This window comes from Hyperolius riggenbachi, chromosome 8 (genome assembly GCF_040937935.1).
Source record: "Hyperolius riggenbachi isolate aHypRig1 chromosome 8, aHypRig1.pri, whole genome shotgun sequence".
NCBI lineage: Eukaryota > Metazoa > Chordata > Amphibia > Anura > Hyperoliidae > Hyperolius > Hyperolius riggenbachi.
This window is the reverse complement of record NC_090653.1, coordinates 208,370,556-208,389,778: the sequence shown is the minus strand read 5'-3', so window position 1 is coordinate 208,389,778 and position 19,223 is coordinate 208,370,556. Positions and strand designations below refer to the sequence as shown.

Below are 19,223 nucleotides of genomic sequence, written 5' to 3'. Positions count from 1 at the left end.
CCTTGAAAGGCTCTGTGAGCTATACGAGCTCTCCAGCCCCAAGCGCTTGCATCCGTAGTAATTACCTTGTCTACAGGCTCCTTCCAAAGCCTTCCTTTCACAAGGTTGGATTCCTCCAACCACCACTGCAGAGGCAACACCACAGTTTGAGGAATTGTGACTTTGAAATCTTATGTTTATGGACGACCGTCCCAATTTCCTAGAAGGAAACTCTGCAACTTCCTGATGTGCGCCAGTGCCCAGGGTACTACCACCATTGTGGATGACATCAATCCCAGCACAGACTAAATCATCCTTAGGGAAACCTTGTCTTCCCTCTGTAATGATTTCACTGCCAAATTTATCTTTAGGATATTTTCCGGAGGAAAGAAAATCCTCTGTTTTAATGAATGCACTAGCATGCCTAGAAAAGGCGTTTTCTGACTTGGAATCAAAGAGTACTTCTCTAGGTTGATAATCCAACCTAGGGATCGGAGATGTTCCGATACCAGATTTAAATGATTTGTCAGTTGATCTGCTGAACTTCAGAGAATAAGCAAGTCGTCTAAACATGGAATGATTAAAATCGACTGCTCTCTTAACGGAATCAATGCTTCTCCCAGCATCTTTGTGAACACTCTTGGGGCAGAAGTGATCTCAAACGAAAGGCAAACAAACTGGTAGTGTTCTACCCTCCTATTTACTCCAACTGCAAATTTTACGAATTTTTGGTGAATGCCAATATGCATCTCTTAGATCGAGAGATGCCATAAAGGCCCCTGGAAACAGTAGCTCCCTTACTGAAAAAAATGGATTCCATCCGAACTTTTTCTGTCTCATAACAGGTTAAGTCTTTTTAGGTTCAGAATCAGGCGGAACTTGCCCGACGACTTTTTACTATAAAAATAGTGAAACAGAAGCTTTGCTTTTGTTCCTTTACTGGCACAGGATACAGACTAACCAGCAAGCTCATGGTGACCCAGAACTCAGAGTGTGTAAGAGGCTACAATGGTCCTAAAAGCCCTCTTACTAAAATGCTAAGAAAAGCAAAAAAGTTTGCTTTCTTAAAACAGAAAGAATTTGCAATAATTCAGGTTGGAGTGAGCTTGAGATGTCTCCCAGTGCATCACTGCTGACTATATGCAAATTAACCATTGTTACCCTTAGCAGCTACACACCGCTGGAATGCAATGATGTGTCAGCTTGTTAATTTGTACAGAGCCCTAATGATCCAACATGCATACAGACTGTTTCGGATTGTTTGATCCGGCACAGGATAAAATACATTCTGTTTTAGCATGTTTTGCAATATACTCAAAATTTCTGGAAACAGAGTGGGATCTCCTGGGGCCTTTGAGACTACAAATCTTGACGATTAATGGAGCGCAAACTATTTGGTAACCAAACTTTATTGTTCGGCAAATAAACGGGCTTTTTGCCCCTTTTGCCCACCTGAGAGAGAAGCATCTTAGCCTCCCCCCACCGCCTTACACGAGTCATTGGGATTTTGACTGGGTTTTCGGAGCTTTATATTTAAAGCCCCTTTTCCCGGACTTGTCAGAAGTCCACTTTCTGCCTTTTCTCTGATCTTTAGAGGCATCCCTTTGATCACACAAAAAGACTTTAGTTGCAACAGCTTTTTTCTTTTTAGGAAATTTTTTTTCTTTTTGTTCGATGTACTTTCCAAAGCTGATCATTAATTTCAGCAGTGGGTGTAAACCTAATTGCCTCAGCCGAGGAATCAGCTAAATATGCAGCAGATTTAATGAGAATCGCAATAGAATTCAACAAATGCTCAACAGGTGCCAGTATATTAGCTCTGAGCTGATTAATCCACAGCTCCAAAGCTCTGACCACACATGTAGAGGCAACAGCCAGCCTAAACATAGCCACACTAGCCTCCAAAGACCTCTTCAAATAAGCATCCACTTTTTTATCCAGTGGATCCTTTAGCTTTGTATAATTGATCATGAATAGACAAATTAGCTACCACATCCTTACTCAACTCCAAAAGAGTAATTAATGGCAGCAATCAACGCCTCCGTATCCTCAATACGGAATTTAAACTTTGGAACAGACTCAGATTTTATTTCTCTAATGTCTGAATCCTCAGAACTAGCTGCAAACTCAGCCTGACCAACATCAACCTCAGTCACAGATACTCCAGATACAGCAACCTGAGAAGTAGATGGATTAGCATTCAATAATGAAGACTTAATTGATTCCAATGGAGCATTAATCTCCTCTCTAAAGGATCTCAATGTATTCTGAACAGAGTGACCCGGCTCCTCCCTCATAACCCTCTCTATGCACAACTGACCAAGTCTTTGCATAGGGAAACATTAGCTTAACATTGCACAAAGGGCATCTCTTATAATTAGGAGGGAGCCTATGCTTATCTGCAGCAGCAGCCTCAGCAGATTTAGCAGCGGCCTCAGTTTTGGCCTGCAAACAAACAAAACCAACAAGGCATTTAACTCTGTACAGCTTTAGCACCTTTAGCCCAGAAAGAGAAGCCATTATCTCACCTTCTGGGCGGCCTGGTTGCTCTCAATCCTCTCAGCGTCTGACATGTCTCCAAACTTTCATGTCCAGCGCAGGACCAAACTCCCTCTGAGCAACAGTGCAAACAGGCCTGCGCAGCCTTCCTTTTAAAACATATCCGGCCTGCCGCAATTGGATGAGGGGCGGACCGGAGGTTCAGAAGGAGTAATGAACCAGCTCTACAATTTGCTACATTCGGCATACCCGCCGGAAATTACGCATCCGGACGCGGCCAAGCGTCCTAATGGCCGCAATGCGCTCCACGCTGCACATGGCCGCTGGCTTACCTCCGTCCTGCTCCTCTGCCGCAAGGCCGCCAAGGGGAACCCACGCCTTCCACACTTGCTCTCCCTGGCAGCGGGAGAGAAAGGTAGGCAAACCCCAGTAAAGATCCAGCCTGAGGCGCATGGCCAGACTGCCTCAGTACCACAGTCTCAGCCACCCAGAAGGATCCACCTGCAGCCCAGCACACAGGCTTCACCCAGAGGGGAGATGCCGACCTGCCTGGACGCAGGAACAAACAGCACTGAGGGTGGACTAACCATGTGACTTTTTTATAGGGGAAGTGCTGTCTGTTCCTGTTCCTGGGAGCAGCGACGTCTCACCTTTGCCCTGAAGGATTGTGGGGAAAAAAATAGTTCCCAAGAACAAGATTAGCTCTCAAAAGAGCTGTTGAGGGGTGCTTTTTTTTTAGCAATAAGAATCAGCAAGGAGCAAGCTAAGAAGCATACAAGAGCCTAACTAAGCTTTCCCTATAGCTCTCTCTGCAGCAGCAGCAGCTCTCCCTTCTCTAATTAGTGCAGGCACACGAGTGAGTGAAATGCCTAAGGCTGTTTGCCTTTTATAAGGTGGGGGGGGGGGGGGGTGGCTCCAGGAGGGAGTGTAGCCTGATTGGCTACAATGTGCCTGCTGACTGTGATTTAGAGTGTCAAAGTTGACCCTAATGATGTAGTATAGGGGCGGACCTAAATTCAGAAAAAGTTTGTGGTTCTCCATGATCACGAACCATGGAAGTTTGCTCTCTTCTCTACTCTAGATATCAGATGAACCGCAATACACAAATCACAACAGCAAAACAATTTACCAACAACAATGTATTATAAGCAGTGCTCACAGCCAGGGGCGTACCTTGAAATCCCCGGGCCCCCCTGCACAAAAAAAAAATCCGCCCCCCCCCCTCCCCATTCAGGGGCAGGAGGGGTCGCAGCATAAGAGGAGAGTGTGGCAGATCGGTGGGGAGGGGGAAAATTCTCCCCCCCCCCTCCCTCACCTCGGGCACTCCTCTCAGCGCTCCCCCTCCTGCAAACATTGGTGGCAGCGGGCAGGCAGCAGCAGCGGCGGTGGCGGCAGGATGAATACATTACCTCCTTCTCGCTGGAGGACTTCCGTTCTCTAAGAGAGCTTCTTGCAACTTCCTGTAAACAGGAAGTTGCTCTTAGAGTACGGAAGTCCTCCAGTGAGAAGGAGGTAATGTATTTATCCTGATGAAAAGACAGTAAGTGCGGTGCTCTACACCTGTCAGTTTAAAATATCAGTACAAATCTACTAGCTAGAACACAAGTCCCAGTTTGCACAAATGTCCATATATCACTGCTCTGTGACAATAGCTGAATTTTGCAAAGTTCTCTTTGCCGCTTCAACAATGACATGCAGTTAGTACATTGATAGGTATCACTCTCACCAGATCCAGAGGCTGATTATTTATAGTCAGCAAACTCGTGTTATAAGGTGGATGTGGCCCCATGTTCCCGAGCTCTTCCTCCTAATTGCACTCAGATGAAAAAAACAATATATAGCGTAATACTGTTGGGGCCAAACATTACAAGTCCTCCACCAAAAGTAACAGCACCAGCCCGTGCTATGAATATAGAAATCACCGCCACTATGTGCATCCACGACCAGTAAAACTCAAAGCTTACCAGAGGTAATGGCTGACCATGACAGTTCAGCCAAAGCATTTCATCAGACCTCTTAATTCTTAATCCGCAGCCTTCTCCCTTAATGAGGCTCAGAGGAGAGGTAACATAGCGTAACTCAGTTTATTTTAAAACATTAAAACAGTGGTAAAACACTCACATTTAGTATTAAGAACATGCGCATATAAATAAAAAGCTCCAGGACGTCCTCACCACCACCGTGGCCTCGTGGCGAGAGCGGAGACGCGTGAGCGGCGGTGGTGAGGACGTCCTGGAGCTTTTTATTTATATGTCATTGTTGAAGCATGTCATTATTGAAGCGGAAAAGAGAACTTTGGAAAATTCAGCTATTGTCACAGAGCAGTGATATATGGACATTTGTGCAAACTGGGACTTGTGTTCTAGCTAGTAGATTTGTACTGATATTTTAAACTGACAGGTGTAGAGCGCCGCACTTACTGTCTTTTCATTTGCATTTAGGGTGGTCATACCCACCCAGTTGTACGGCGATCCACGTCTCAGTGGCTAGGTTCTTATTTGTGTATTTTAGCTTGTGGGAGGAGCGCATATACCACATTTATCTTCAATGTATTCATCCTGCCGCCACCGCCGCTGCTGCTGCTGCCTGCCCGCTGCCACCAATGTTTGCAGGAGGGGGAGCGCTGAGAAGAGAGCCCGAGGTGAGGGAGGGGGGGAATTTCCCCCCTCCCCACCGATCTGCCACACTCTCCTCTTATGCTGCGACCCCTCCTGCCCCCAAAAGTCCCTGAGCGTGGCCCTAGGGGGGCCCCGGGCCCCCCCGCGACGGCAGGGGTCACATCCCCTATTGGTACGCCAGTGCTCACAGCTCCCAGAAGTGAAGTGGAATCAGCCCTCCTCCAGAATAAGGGCTTCGGCCTACACTTCCTGTTTAATTTATCATTGTTGTATGCTATACAGTGCTGCGGAATATGTTGGTGCTATATAAATAAAAAGAATAATAATAACTACGTTACCATAAAAGTTAATACTGGGCATCTTTGTACTTTTGTACATTATAAGTTACCATAAAGGTTGATATTGTGCACATTTGCACATAACAGTGCATTGGTATTACCATAAAGTTTATAATACAAATTTGTGCATAATTGCATGTTAGAGTTATTGTAAGGATTCGTATTTCGTACATTTACTCTTAATTCTGCATTTGTGCAAAAAAAAAAAAAAAAAAAAAAAGTGGTTGCTTATTTGCCTACAGATCTGCAAAGCTTCCCTATGATGGAGCAATTTAGTTTAGTTTACCAAACCTGTTTTTGACAGGTTCACTCATACCCAGTTGCAATAGTTGTATAGTAATGTATCTTCTTTTAATGGCTACATACATTGTATCTGTACTATTTTGTTAGTGGGGCACCAAGCCAAATGTTTTTGGCAATGCTAACAGATATTGGTAGAGGAGAGGAGGGAAGGTTAGTGTTAGGCACTGAAAAGCGAGCACTGTAAAAACAGTGCAGGGGATTTGTGGGCAGCCGGCGCCACCATAGGCTGTAATACGAATTGCGGTTATAGCGGCGCTCAGTGAATCAAAAGATGGAGCACAAATTGCTATAAAACACTGTACTTCATCCACCAGCAATAGCTGGAAGCCAAATGACATCTTTCTCCACTATTCGCGGTGACCTGTAGGGAGAAACAGGTCACCGCGAATTTACGTAATTAACGCAGCTGGGACTTGTGCAGGAGCAGGGTGAGCCGTTTATTGGCTTTACCTTGTGCCCAAATCTCCTGGTGGCTGATTCATATGTAGGTCTGGAAAGAGGGAGGTTAGTGTTAGGCATTTTTGCAGAGAATGAAGCTTAGTGTAAGACTGAGGCCGGGGGAAAATTAGTGTGAGGCAAATTAAGTTTTGATGCTTGGCGATAACTGGTGCCCTGCTAATAGAATTACTGTGTATGATATATATGTCTAAATGTTGAAATCAGATCTCTCATTCATCCCTCTGTGCCTTTCTGCTGGCTGAGGGGCTTACCCACATGTCTGTGGACATGAGGAGCCAAATTCTAGGTTTTTTTTTTTTTTTTTTGTTAAAGGGAACCTAAACTGAGAAGGATATGGATTTATCCTTTTAAAATAATACCAGTTGCCTGACTTTCCTGTTGATCCTGTGTCTCTAATACTTTTAGCCCCTCAACAAGCATGCAGATCAGGTGCTCTGACTGAAGTCAGACTGGATTAGCTGCATGCTTGTTTCAGGTGTGTGATTCAGCCAATACTACAGCCAAAGAGATCAGCAGGACTGACAAGCAACTTGTATTGTTTAAAATGAAACATCCATATCCCCTCTCAGTTTAGGTTCCCTTTAAGTATCGTGTGAATCTGCTGGCTATCTGTGAGTATAAGCTTAAGTCCCTTTAAATTTTGCACTGTGACTCTGCTAAGTCACTTGAGCTCCTCCTCACATGTTAGTCATTGGCTTGATTAAGCGACTTCCATTTTTGGATGTCTCCATCTTCCTTAGCGAGCAGGAAGATATCTGCATTAACAAATGTTCTTCTTGTTTTATTGAAGGTCTCCCAATCATCATCGTAAGTGTGACTTTGGCAACCTCTTTTAATAAGTATGTAGCGGACACTCACTGCTGGCTGAACGTTCAAACCGACATAATATGGGCATTTGTGGGTCCTGTTCTCTTCATACTAACGGTATGTATTTGTTATTTAACATCAAGTTCAAGTTGAAAACTACAGCAATTTCATTTCTCATTGACTAGACAGACTTAATTGCATTGATGTGTGAATTAAAACAATTAATGCATTTTATGCCAAACACATTTATGAAATTTGTGCATAAAACATTGTTAAAAGAATGTTTTAATCACTCAGTTCATGTCTGCGTAGTTTGTGCTTTTTGTTAGTTTTGCAAAATATTGCACATAGACGAGTTATTCATGACTCATAAAAGGGTGATCATTTTATCATTATTAATGTTCATACTATGACTATCAAATGTGTGCAACTCATGAAAGTGATTGAGGAGTAGGGATGGTCGGAAATTCCAATTTCCGATTCCGCGGTAAATCCGTATTCCGCCATTGCCAAATACCGATTCCGCTTTCCGCTACCAATTTCCGCATTCCAATGCGGAATTTCCGCCGGAAATCGTGGAAATTCCGCCCGACTTTAACATCGATTTTATCAAAAACTATAAGGTCTTTTTGAAAACTTTTTTTTGCATCTTGTTCAAGACATTCTATTTACAAAACCCTGAAAATTTGGTGTTTCTAGTAGGGATGCTCATTCGGATTCCACGCAAATGCAATTTCCGAAATTACGATCGGAAATTGCATTTCTGCATCGGAATGCGGAAATCGGTAATGCAAGTGCGTTAGGCGGATTTCCGCCGGAAATCACGGAAATTTCCGCCGGAAATCACGGAAATTCCGCCCGACTTTAACATCGATTTTCTCAAAAACTATAAGGTCTTTTTGAACACTTTTCAAAAAAGTCGGCGGATTTTTACTGTTATGTAAAATGCAGAAAATCTGCATCTGCCTATTTTCCGCATTTACATTACAGTAAAAATCCGCTGACTTTAGCGGTTAATAGCAAAGCCCCCGTAAGTTCTAGAAACACCAAATTTTCAGGGTTTATTAAATAGAATGTCCTGAACAAGATGCAAAAAAAGTTTGCAAAAAGACCTTATAGTTTTTAAGAATTTCCGCGATTTCCGGCGGAAATTCCGCATTGGAATGCGGAAATTGGTAGCGGAAAGCGGAATCGGTATTTGGCAATGGTGGAATACTGATTTACTGCGGAATCGGAAATTGGAATTTCCGACCATCTCTAGTTTCTAGGACTTACGGGGGCTTTGCTATTAACCGCTTAAGTCGGCGGATTTTTACTGTACTGTAAATGCGGAAAATGGGCAGATGCAGATTTTCTGCATTTTACATAACAGTAAAAATCCGCCGACTTTAGCGGTTAATAGCAAAGCCCCCGTAAGTCCTAGAAACACCAAATTTTTAGTGTTTATTAAACAGAATGTCCTGAACAAGATGCAAAAAAAAGTCTTCAAAAAGACCTTATAGTTTTTGAGAAAATCGATGTTAAAGTCGGGCGGAATTTCCACGATTTCCAGCGGAAATTTCCGTGATTTCCGGCGGAAATCCGCCTAACGCACTTGCATTACCGATTTCCGCATTCCGATGCAGAAATGCAATTTACGAACGGAATTTCGGAAATTGCATTTCCGTGGAATCTGAATGAGCATGCCTATTGAGGAGTTGAGTTTTCAAGTGCTTCTGTTGCTATAGAAGTGTTTAAGAACTTCAAGAACTTCATAAACCAGTAAATGGTGTCAGTAAATTAATAATCTGCAGATTCTAAATATGCATATATTTGAGGAGGTACTGTAAATAGTAACATTGTGTGTCAAGCACATTGAACAGTATACAGTGGGATGCGAAAGTTTGGGCAAACTTGTTAATCGTCATGATTTTCCTGTATAAATCGTTGGTTGTTACGATAAAAAATGTCATTTAAATATATCATATAGGAGACACACACAGTGATATTTGAGAAGTGAAATGAAGTTTATTGGATTTACAGAAAGCGTGCAATAATTGTTTAAACTAAATTAGGCAGGTGCCTAAATGTGGGCACTACAAAAAAGAAATGAAATCAATATTTAGTAGATTCTCCTTTCTGCAGAAATTACAGCCTCTAAACGCTTCCTATAGGTTCCAATGAGAGACTGGATTCCTCTTTACAAAACATCTCTAGTTCATTCAGGTATGAAGGCTTCCGAGCATGGACAGCTCTCTTTAACTCACACAACAGATTTTCAATTATATTCAGGTTTGGGGACTGAGACAGCCATTCCAGAACATTGTACTTGTTCCTCTGCATGAAAGCTTTAGTGGATTTTGAGCAGTGTTTAGGGTCATTGTCTTGTTAAAAGATCCAACCCCGGCACAGCTCCAGCTTTGTCACCGATTTCTGGACATTGGTCTCCAGAATCTGCTGATACTGAGTGGAATCCATGCACCCTCAAGTTTGACAGGATTCCCAGTCGCTGCACTGGTCACGCAGCCCAGCAGCATGATGGAACTACCACCATATTTTACTGTACGTAGCTGGTGTTTTTCTTGGAATACTGTGTTATTTTTCCTCCATGCATAATGCCCCTTGTTATGCCCAAATAACTCAATTTTAGTTTCATCAGTCCACAACACCTTATTCCAAAATGAAGCTGGCTTGTCCACATGTGCTTTAGCATACCTCATGTGGCTCTGTTTGTGCTGTGGGGGGAGAAAAGGCTTCCTCTCACATACAGCATCTCCTTGTGTAAAGTGTGCCGAATGGTTGAACGATGCACAGTGACTCCATTTGCAGTAAGATGATGTTGTACGTCTTTGGTGCTGGTCTATGGGTTGACTCTGACTGTTCACCATTCGTCGCTTCTGTCTATCCGAGATTTTTCTTGATCTGCCACTTCGAGCCTTAACTTCAAATGAGCCTGTGGTCTTCCATTTCCTCAATATGTTCCTTACTGTGGAAACTGAAATCTGAAATGACAATCTCTATGACAGCTTTCAGTATCCTTCCCCTAAACCATAATAGTGAACAATGTTCTTCAGATCATCTGAGAGTTGTTTTGAGACCTCCATGTTACTACTCTTCAGAGAATATTAAAAGAGGAGGGAAACTTACAATTGACTCTTTCTCATAATTGGATTCACCTGTGTATGTAGGTCAGGAGGAGTCACTGAGCTTACCAAGCCAATTTGAGTTCCAATAATTAGTTCTAAAGGTGTTGGAATCAATAAAATTACAACAGTGCCCAAATGTATGCACCTGCCTAATTTTATTTAAACAATTATTGCACACTTTCTGTAAATGCAATAAACTTAATTTCACTTCTCAGTTATTAATGTGTGTGTCTCCTAAATGGCGTACAAGCAAAAAGGGCGCCGGGAAAAAAGGGCACGGGGTGTAAATGATAAGTGGTAATAGCGTTTATAAAAAATATTGTGTTGTATTTTGTTTACAAATAATGTTTTAGAAATTAAAAAACATTTAATAATGTGTATGAATTCGCAAATTGTGAAAACGATAATGTTCCCTGTTTTAAAAGTGAAACTAATAATTACGTTTGTTAAAAAAAAAACATAATATAGGTTTAATCATTATAATTGCATATTATTGTGAATAACCTTCATTTATCGTTTCTTCATATAATAAAATCAGAAAATATTGTTTAAAGCAATGAAAAATATATATAAGTGTGTTCGTAATAACTATTGTAAAAACCTAACCCTACTCTCACACAGAACCCTCCCTGTACCTATCCCTAACCCTTAGACCTCCTGGTGGTGCGTAACCCTAAGACCCCCTGGTAGTGCCTAATCCTAAATCTCCCCTGGTGGTGCCTAACCCTAAGACCCCCCTGGTGGTGCCTAACCCTAAGCCCCCCTCCCCCCCCCCACGGTGGTGCCTAACCCTAAATCTCCCCTTAGTGATCGCTTTATTGTCTGGAGAATAATGTTTTACAAATAATGACTGTAAAAAATATATTACAATTTACGTTACGTACTGATCACTTTATTTTGTGAATAATAATGTTTTACAAACAGTAAGGGATAAAATTTTAAATAATGGTTTAGATAAATACAATAAATATGTTTAGTATTTTTGTAAACGTTATTCGTCACGGGCACATTTTGTAAACTTAAAAAGAATCTGTACTCTTAAATTCTTACAATAAAAAGCATACCATTCTATTCATTATGTTCTCCTGGGCCACTCTGTGTTGTTTCTGCCACTCCCTGCTACGATCCTGGCTTGTAATTGCCAGTTTTAGTCAGTTTTTACAAACAAAAGACATGGCTGCTAAAAGCTTGTGATAGGCTCTGAGAAGCTCTGTCTATGACTCACACAGAGCCTGCAGGGGGCATGGAGATGGTGTGTATAGCTTATATCCTATCACAGCAGAGCAGCAGATTCCTGCCTGAGTGCCTGAGCCCGACAAAGCCATCAGAGGAAAGATGATTAGATTATATAACAGAGATAATACAGCCATTGTGCAACTAGGAAAGGCTGCAGTAAGACAGGCCACATTAGAACTGGTATAGGAACTTACAGGATAGAAGGAATAAGGCTGAAAATTTTGTTACAGAGTCTCTTTAAATCATCACAAGCGCCATTAAAAAACATTAAAAATCTCCAGGCGCCGTTTGAAAACGATAATCTCCGGTGCCTTTTTTTCCTGTTCAGCGCCCATCAAACGATATTTATTATGGGAGTAAATGGCTGATGGTTAATCTACACTATTTGAATCTTTGCTATTTTAGCATAACTGGTGTTGGCATTTCTCTTTTGAGCTGTAAGCTACCTGTAAGTATAAAGAAGACCTCCCTCTAAATGCCTTTGACACCTAACCCCAGTGAACCCCCAAAATGAACCCTTCAAACCCCATCATCCTTCCCAACATCTAAGTTAGAAGCGTACCTGAGATGGCGTTTAGTAAAGAATGGATATTATTTACCTGGAGCTTTTTCCACTCTCCACTCTCTTCCCTCCCTTTCCGTCCTCTCCGGTGGCTCTGTTCCTCTGTAATAGCCTCTGGTAATAGGGCTTCAGTCGCTCCAACCAGGCCACTCTGCACATGCGCACCCTGTCGTTGGGAGCCTTGGTAGTACTTGGTAGTACTGTGCAGATACAGAACGCTCTCGCCACCGACTGGCAAGTGGCTGGGTGGTGCAGAGGCTCTCTCACGCAGACACTACACACTGCGCTCACACACAAAAAAGGGACTTGTCCATAGACTATGACAGGATGAAATAAATTTGAATATTCATAAATAATGATTCCAGTGCATGCTTGTGTGGTAGAACAAAGGTGAGTAGACTGAAGAAATGCTTAGCAGCAAGTGAGGGTTTATTCACTTACTATTTCATACAAATACAAAGTCAATATTTACAGTTCTTCCAATTTTTTGGGAGCAACCACTTAACTTCTCTGTATGTTTTTTTGGAATGCGCAGAGGAAACTAACACAAATACAAAAGAACATAGTCCATGTATGCAGTGGTGCTCACCGCCAGGTCGTGATCACGCTTACGCGTGGATTCACGACCATTTTGCCGCATTCCGCCTCGGACACGAAAATCCGTGAATAGATTTTCAACCACGAAAATCTGCTTCGGCTACGCGTGAATGCGGACAGAAATCCACATTCACGCTCGTGAAACCCGGCGCTGAAGTCGTGGTTTGCGGAAATGCGTCAAACTATGCGGAAGTGACACATTGCAGGCCAATCAGAGTGCCCCAGTCAGGCCCTAGCAACCAATCACAGGAGGGGAGCTATGCCCTCCCCTCCTGAATATAAAGCGGCGGCCATGATGGAAAAGCTCTGTCCTTGCTAGACTGTGGTGCTGAGAGGATTATCTCCAGGCCATTGTTGTTTGAGCAAGTGCATTTATTGTGTTAAAAACAAAGCGTTTTTTTTTGCTAACACTGCTCTTATACTGTACACAGTTAGCTAGTCAGTGAGTGATTGCTGTAGTTAGTTGTAGTCAGTGTAGTGTAGTGGGAGTGTGGGAGTCTAGTGATTATTTAACTGTGTGTAGTGCAGGCAGGTTCAGTGCTGCAGTGTAGTCAGTGTAGTGGGAGTGGGGATTATCTGTGTGTAGTGCAGGCAGGCAGGTTAGTGCAACTGCAGTGTTCACTTGCATATTCCAGTGACAGTTATACACTTGTACTATTTGCAGGCAGCCAGTCACACCGCCGGCGCCGCCACTCTCTGCCAGCGCTGTTCATTCATTCTGTCAGTGACCTTGTGCCGTGCCCAGTGCCCACTGCTCGCTCGCTGGCATATGAGCATCTCATTACACAGTGTGACATCCTTGTGTGCCCACTGCATTCTTCAGTGACCTAGTTGTATATCCAGTGCCCACTGCTGTGCCCACTGCATCCTTCAGTGACCTTGTACTGTGCCCACTGCACCCTTCAGTGACCTTGTACTGTGCCCACTGCATCCTTCAGTGACCTAGTTGTATATCCAGTGCCCACTGCTGTGCCCACTGCATCCTTCAGTGACCTTGTACTGTGCCCACTGCATCCTTCAGTGACCTAGGTGTATATCCAGTGCCCACTGCTATGCCCACTGCATCCTTCAGTGACCTTGTACTGTGCCCACTGCATCCTTCAGTGACCTAGTTGTATATCCAGTGCCCACTGTTGTGCCCACTGCATCCTTCAGTGACCTTGTACTGGGCCCACTGCATCCTTCAGTGACCTAGGTGTATATCCAGTGCCCACTGCTGTGCCCACTGCATCCTTCAGTGACCTTGTACTGTGCCCACTGCATCCTTCAGTGACCTAGTTGTATATCCAGTGCCCACTGCTGTGCCCACTGCATCCTTCAGTGACCTTGTACTGTGCCCACTGCATCCTTCAGTGACCTAGTTGTATATCCAGTGCCCACTGCTGTGCCCACTGCATCCTTCAGTGACCTTGTACTGTGCCCACTGCATCCTTCAGTGACCTAGTGGTATATCCAGTGTCCACTGCTGTGCCCACTGCATCCTTCAGTGACCTTGTACTGTGCCCACTGCATCCTTCAGTGACCTAGTTGTATATCCAGTGCCCACTGCTGTGCCCACTGCATCCTTCAGTGACCTTGTACTGTGCCCACTGCATCCTTCAGTGACCTTGTACTGTGCCCACTGCATCCTTCAGTGACCTTGTACTGTGCCCACTGCATCCTTCAGTGACCTAGTTGTATATCCAGTGCCCACTGCTGTGCCCACTGCATCCTTCAGTGACCTTGTACTGTGCCCACTGCATCCTTCAGTGACCTTGTACTGTGCCCACTGCATCCTTCAGTGACCTAGTTGTATATCCAGTGCCCACTGCTGTGCCCACTGCATCCTTCAGTGACCTTGTACTGTGCCCACTGCATCCTTCAGTGACCTAGTTGTATATCCAGTGCCCACTGCTGTGCCCACTGCATCCTTCAGTGCCGTTGTACTGTGCCTGGTGCATCCTTTAGTGACCTTGTACTGTGCCCACTGCATCCAGTGATTCATTACTAGCAACATGTCTGGCAGGGTTTCGCGGGGTGAGAGGAAAGGGAGTTCAATTTCCTCAGCCACTTCTAGGACTGCTCCACGTCCAGGAAGAGGACGCCCAGCTGTACGTGGTCGTGATGCAGCAGAAAGGGGGGCAGCAAAGCCTGGGCCGAGTCAGCGGACGCCATTGTCCAAATATTTTAAAGTTTCTGGTCCCCGTGTGGTGGTTGAGCAAATGGAACCTGACGTACTCATGGACATCATGACTTCCTCCCAGACCTCTACTGTGAGCACCACTCCAAGCAGCAGCAGCAGCAGCAGCCAACGTCCCACGCTTGTTGTGACATCCACCCCAGCACCCACTGGTCAGCAGCCCTCCCAGGATGACAGCGTTCTGTCCCTCAGTCCGGCATCTGGGAACCTGCTGATGCAAGAAGCTCAGGACTTACTGGGGACTGATGTGGCAGAGATTGAGATCAGGCCACAATCACAAGCGTTGTTGAGTTCTGGTGATGAAGAAGAGGGGTCTGTGTCTGGGGATGTAGGGACAGAAGAGGAGGCGGGGGAGTCAGAGGAAGAGCTGAATTATGATGATGCTGCTGATGATGACGACGTAGTGGACCCTAACTATGTGCAGCCTGCTGAGTCCGTGGAAGAATGGTCAGAGGCAGAGCAGGATGACGAGTCACCTCGGCCTAGGCAAGGATATCACCATATGTCAGGCAGGGGCATCGGCAGCAGTGGGCGTGGAGGAAGTAGACAGGACACTGCTTCAGCCGGCACCACCACCATGCAACCCCTGGCAACTACTACCACACATTGTTCCGCTGCACCCTCTGCTAGTGGGGGCCGCAGTAAATTAAAGTCACCAGTGTGGGATTGCTTTGAGGAATGTACTGATGACAAAAGGTATGCTGTGTGCAGGTTATGCAGCAAAAGATTGAGCCGTGGGAAAAGTCTGAGCAAGATGGGTACCTCATCCCTCCAGGGCCACCTGAGAAGCCGCCACTGCCGCGAGTATGCGGACTTTAAGAGGAAGCAGGCACTGCTGGCAGGGGTTCCTGAGAGCAGAAGGCCCACCAGCGCAGCAGCATCATCCCTCCCTCAGGGTCGTGAATCCCCCACAGCAGCAGCAGTAGTAGCACGCAAGCGCTCTTCCACCTCGGCTACTCAGGACACAGACATTGAGGCTGGCAGCCAGTGTTCATCTCTCTCCTCTGTCTCCCCTGCATCCCAGCGTCGTCAGACCCTGCTGAGCGACACCTTTCAGGGTCTGACCAAGCCTCTGCCTCCAAGCCACAGGCGGACCGCAAACTAAATGGCTTGCTGGCCCGGGCCATGGCATCACAGCTGCTTCCCTACTCCCTGGTGCAGGAGGGGAGCGCCATGCGGACGCTGCTCCAATTTGGCATCCCCGAGTGGCAAGTCCCCAGTCGCCACTATTTCAGCAGGAGCGCGATCCCAGCACTCCACAAGTTTGCGGTGGAAAACGTGGCCCGTTCCCTGGACTACTCTGTGGGCAAGCGGGTCCACCTGACCATGGACTCGTGGAGTAGCAGATTTGGGACAGGTCGCTACCTGTCCTTTACGGCCCACTGGGTGACACTGATGGAAGGGAGGGAGGACAAGAGCGCATCAGCCCAGCTAGTGGTGCCACCACGCGGGATCAGGGGGGATGCAGAAGGGTCCTGTCACGACACTCCCTCTGCACCCGGAAAGCAAGCCCGCCTCGGCAGCAGCAGCGCCAAGCCTCGGCACTGCCAAGCCCTTTTAAAATTGGTGACCCTGGGGAAGGAGAGGCTTACGGCCACCAACGTCCTGGCCGCCCTCAGGAAGCAGGAGCGGAGGTGGCTGACCCCCAGAGGCCTGGAAGAGGGGTATGTGGCAGCCGATAACGGGGCCAACCTGGTGGCAGCAGTGCAGCAGGGAAACCTCCAGCACATCCCCTGCTTGGCCCACGTGCTCAATCTTGTGGTGCAGCGCTTCTTGCGCACCTACCAGGGGATGAGCGAGCTGCTGCAGGATGCCTGGGCGGTGGTACGCTTTTTCCGCCTGTCAGCCACTGCCTCTGCACTCTTGTCCACCTTACAGCAGCAGTATGGAAGGCCACAACACCGGATGATCATCGACATGCCAGTTCGCTGGAATTCGACTCTGGCCATGTTGGAGCGGCTGTGTCAGCACAGGCTGGCTCTTAGGGCCTACATGCTAGACCCAAGTGTCCCCAGCAACCAGCAAGTCCCCATGATTACTGCCACTCAGTGGACACTGATGCAGCAAGTATGCCTGGTGCTGAGTCCCTTCCTGGAGGCAACCAAGATGGTCAGTGAGGAGCGGGCCTCTGTGTGCCAGTGGGTGCCCTTGGTTTGTCTACTGGAGCAGGCAATGGACAATTTAATTGAGCGTGGGGATGAAGCCCTGAGGCAGTTGGAAGAACAGGAGCAGATGGCAGCACAGTCCAGCTCAGAGGAGGGCTCACAGCAGGTAGTGGAAGAGTTGGAGGTCCCTAACCTGAATGAGGAGGAGGAGGAGGAGCAGAGTGCAGCAGGCGTTGTACGTGGATGGCGGTTTGAGGAGGACAACGACATGGCACAGGAAGAGGACAGGCATGCGTTATGGGACAATGGCGAGGACGAGGAAGATCTTGCTGGCAGGGCCCACTTGTTTCCCATGGTTGTGCACATGTTGCGCTGCCTTCGCAGGGACCCCCGGGTGATCCAGATGCGTTCAAGGGAGGACATCTGGATTACCTTGATGCTTGATCCCCGTCTAAAGGGAAAGCTGGGAGACTTAATGACGCCATCCACCACCGAGCAACGCACAAGGGAGTTGAAGGAGGCCCTTGTGCGCAGACTACTGGAAGCATTCCCCCAGCCTTCCACCCCCACTGTAACTGCTCTGCCAAGCCAGCAAGAGGTGCCTGCCATTGCCACTAGCAGCACAACAACAACCACCAGCAGCAGCAGCAGCAGCAGCAACTGGCGCCCCGGAGACCTGAAGAGCCTAAGCAAGAGCCTGTATGCAGTGCAGCAGCCCAGAACAGAGGTGCCCGCCACAGCATCCACCACCAACCAGCACAAGCAACGACTGACCACCATGGTGTCTGACTATATGGGGTCATCCAGCGGGCTCAATGACACCGACAGCCCCGTGGACCCCTTGGAGTACTGGGTCAAGAGACTGGACATCTGGAGCGAGCTTTCCCAGTACGCCCTGGAACTCCTATCCTGCCCTCCTTCCAGTGTCCTCTCAGAGAGATGCTTTAGTGCGGCCGGTGGCGTGGTCACAGAGAAGCGCTCTCGGCTCTCCCACGCCTCTGTGGACAAACTCACCTTCCTGAAAATCAACCAGGCTTGGGTGGAAGGTGAGTTCCTGGCCCCTATTGTCGGACACAGGGGGACATGAAGTGGCTGCTGCATGTGCTGTTGTTAACTATGCCTGCCTTTATAAAGACAGTTACTACCTGCCTAGTGCCTACCTTGGTTAATTTTTTGGTGTTATGGTACTACTACCAGTAAGTTGCCATGGTCCTCCTTCTGAGCTGCTGAACTGACCGCCCGCTTTGCCCTCCTGACTCAGTCGCTACTACACTCTGCGTTCACACTGCCCGGGTCACTGGGTGCATTTAATTTTTTGGCCAGCACTATGACGCTGTGCTACTACTACTACCACCAGTATGTTGGCATGGTCCTTCTGTGCTGCTGCTGCTGAACTGAACGCCCGCTTTGACCTCCTCCTCCTCCTGACTCAGTCGCTACCACGGTACCACCAATGTACTCTGTCTGCGTTATCACTGCCCAGGTCACCGGGTGCATTTAATTTTTTGGCCAGCACTATGACGCTGTGCTGCTACTGCTACTACTACCACCAGTATGTTGGCATGGTCCTTCTGTGCTGCTGCTGCTGAACTGACCGCCCGCATTGTCCTCCTCCTCCTGACTCAGTCGCTTCCCGCTGCTGCACTCTGCGTTCACACTGCCCGAGTCACCGGGTGCATTTAATTTTTTGGCCAGCACTATGACGCTGTGCTGCTACTACTACCACCAGTATGTTGCCATGGTCCTTCTGTGCTGCTGCTGCTGCTGCTGAACTGAACGCCCGCTTTGTCCTCCTCCTCCTCCTGATTCAGTCGCTACCACGGTACCACCAATGCACTCTGTCTGCGTTATCACGGCCCGGGTCACCGGGTGCATTTAATTTTTTGGCCAGCACTATGACACTGTGCTACTACTACTACTACCACCAGTATGTTGCCATGGTCCTTCTGTGCTGCTGCTGCTGCTGCTGAACTGAACGCCCGCTTTGTCCTCCTCCTCCTCCTGATTCAGTCGCTACCACGGTACCACCAATGCACTCTGTCTGCGTTATCACGGCCCGGGTCACCGGGTGCATTTAATTTTTTGGCCAGCACTATGACACTGTGCTACTACTACTACTACCACCAGTATGTTGCCATGGTCCTTCTGTGCTGCTGCTGCTGATCTGACCGCCCGCATTGTCCTCCTCCTCCTGACTCAGTCGCTTCCACCAATGTACTCTGTCTGCGTTCACACTGCCCGGGTCACCGGGTGCATTTAATTTTTTGGCCAGCACTATGACGCTGTGCTGCTACTACTACCACCAGTATGTTGCCATGGTCCTTCTGTGCTGCTGAATTGACCGCCGGCATTGTCCTCCTCCTCCTCCTGACTCACTCGCTTCCACCAATGTACTCTGTCTGCGTTCACACTGCCC

At 46.9% G+C, this 19,223-nt stretch overlaps 1 protein-coding gene across 1 annotated transcript in view; it reads left to right on the top strand.

Moving 5' to 3' along the window:
- Positions 1-19,223, top strand: part of ADGRD2 (adhesion G protein-coupled receptor D2) — a 463,372-nt gene that overhangs the window by 254,054 nt on the left and 190,095 nt on the right. Inside the window, exon 15 of the mRNA XM_068247950.1 lies at positions 6,987-7,120. Coding sequence (XP_068104051.1) covers positions 6,987-7,120 — 134 coding nt within the window. The remainder of the gene's footprint in view (positions 1-6,986; positions 7,121-19,223) is intronic.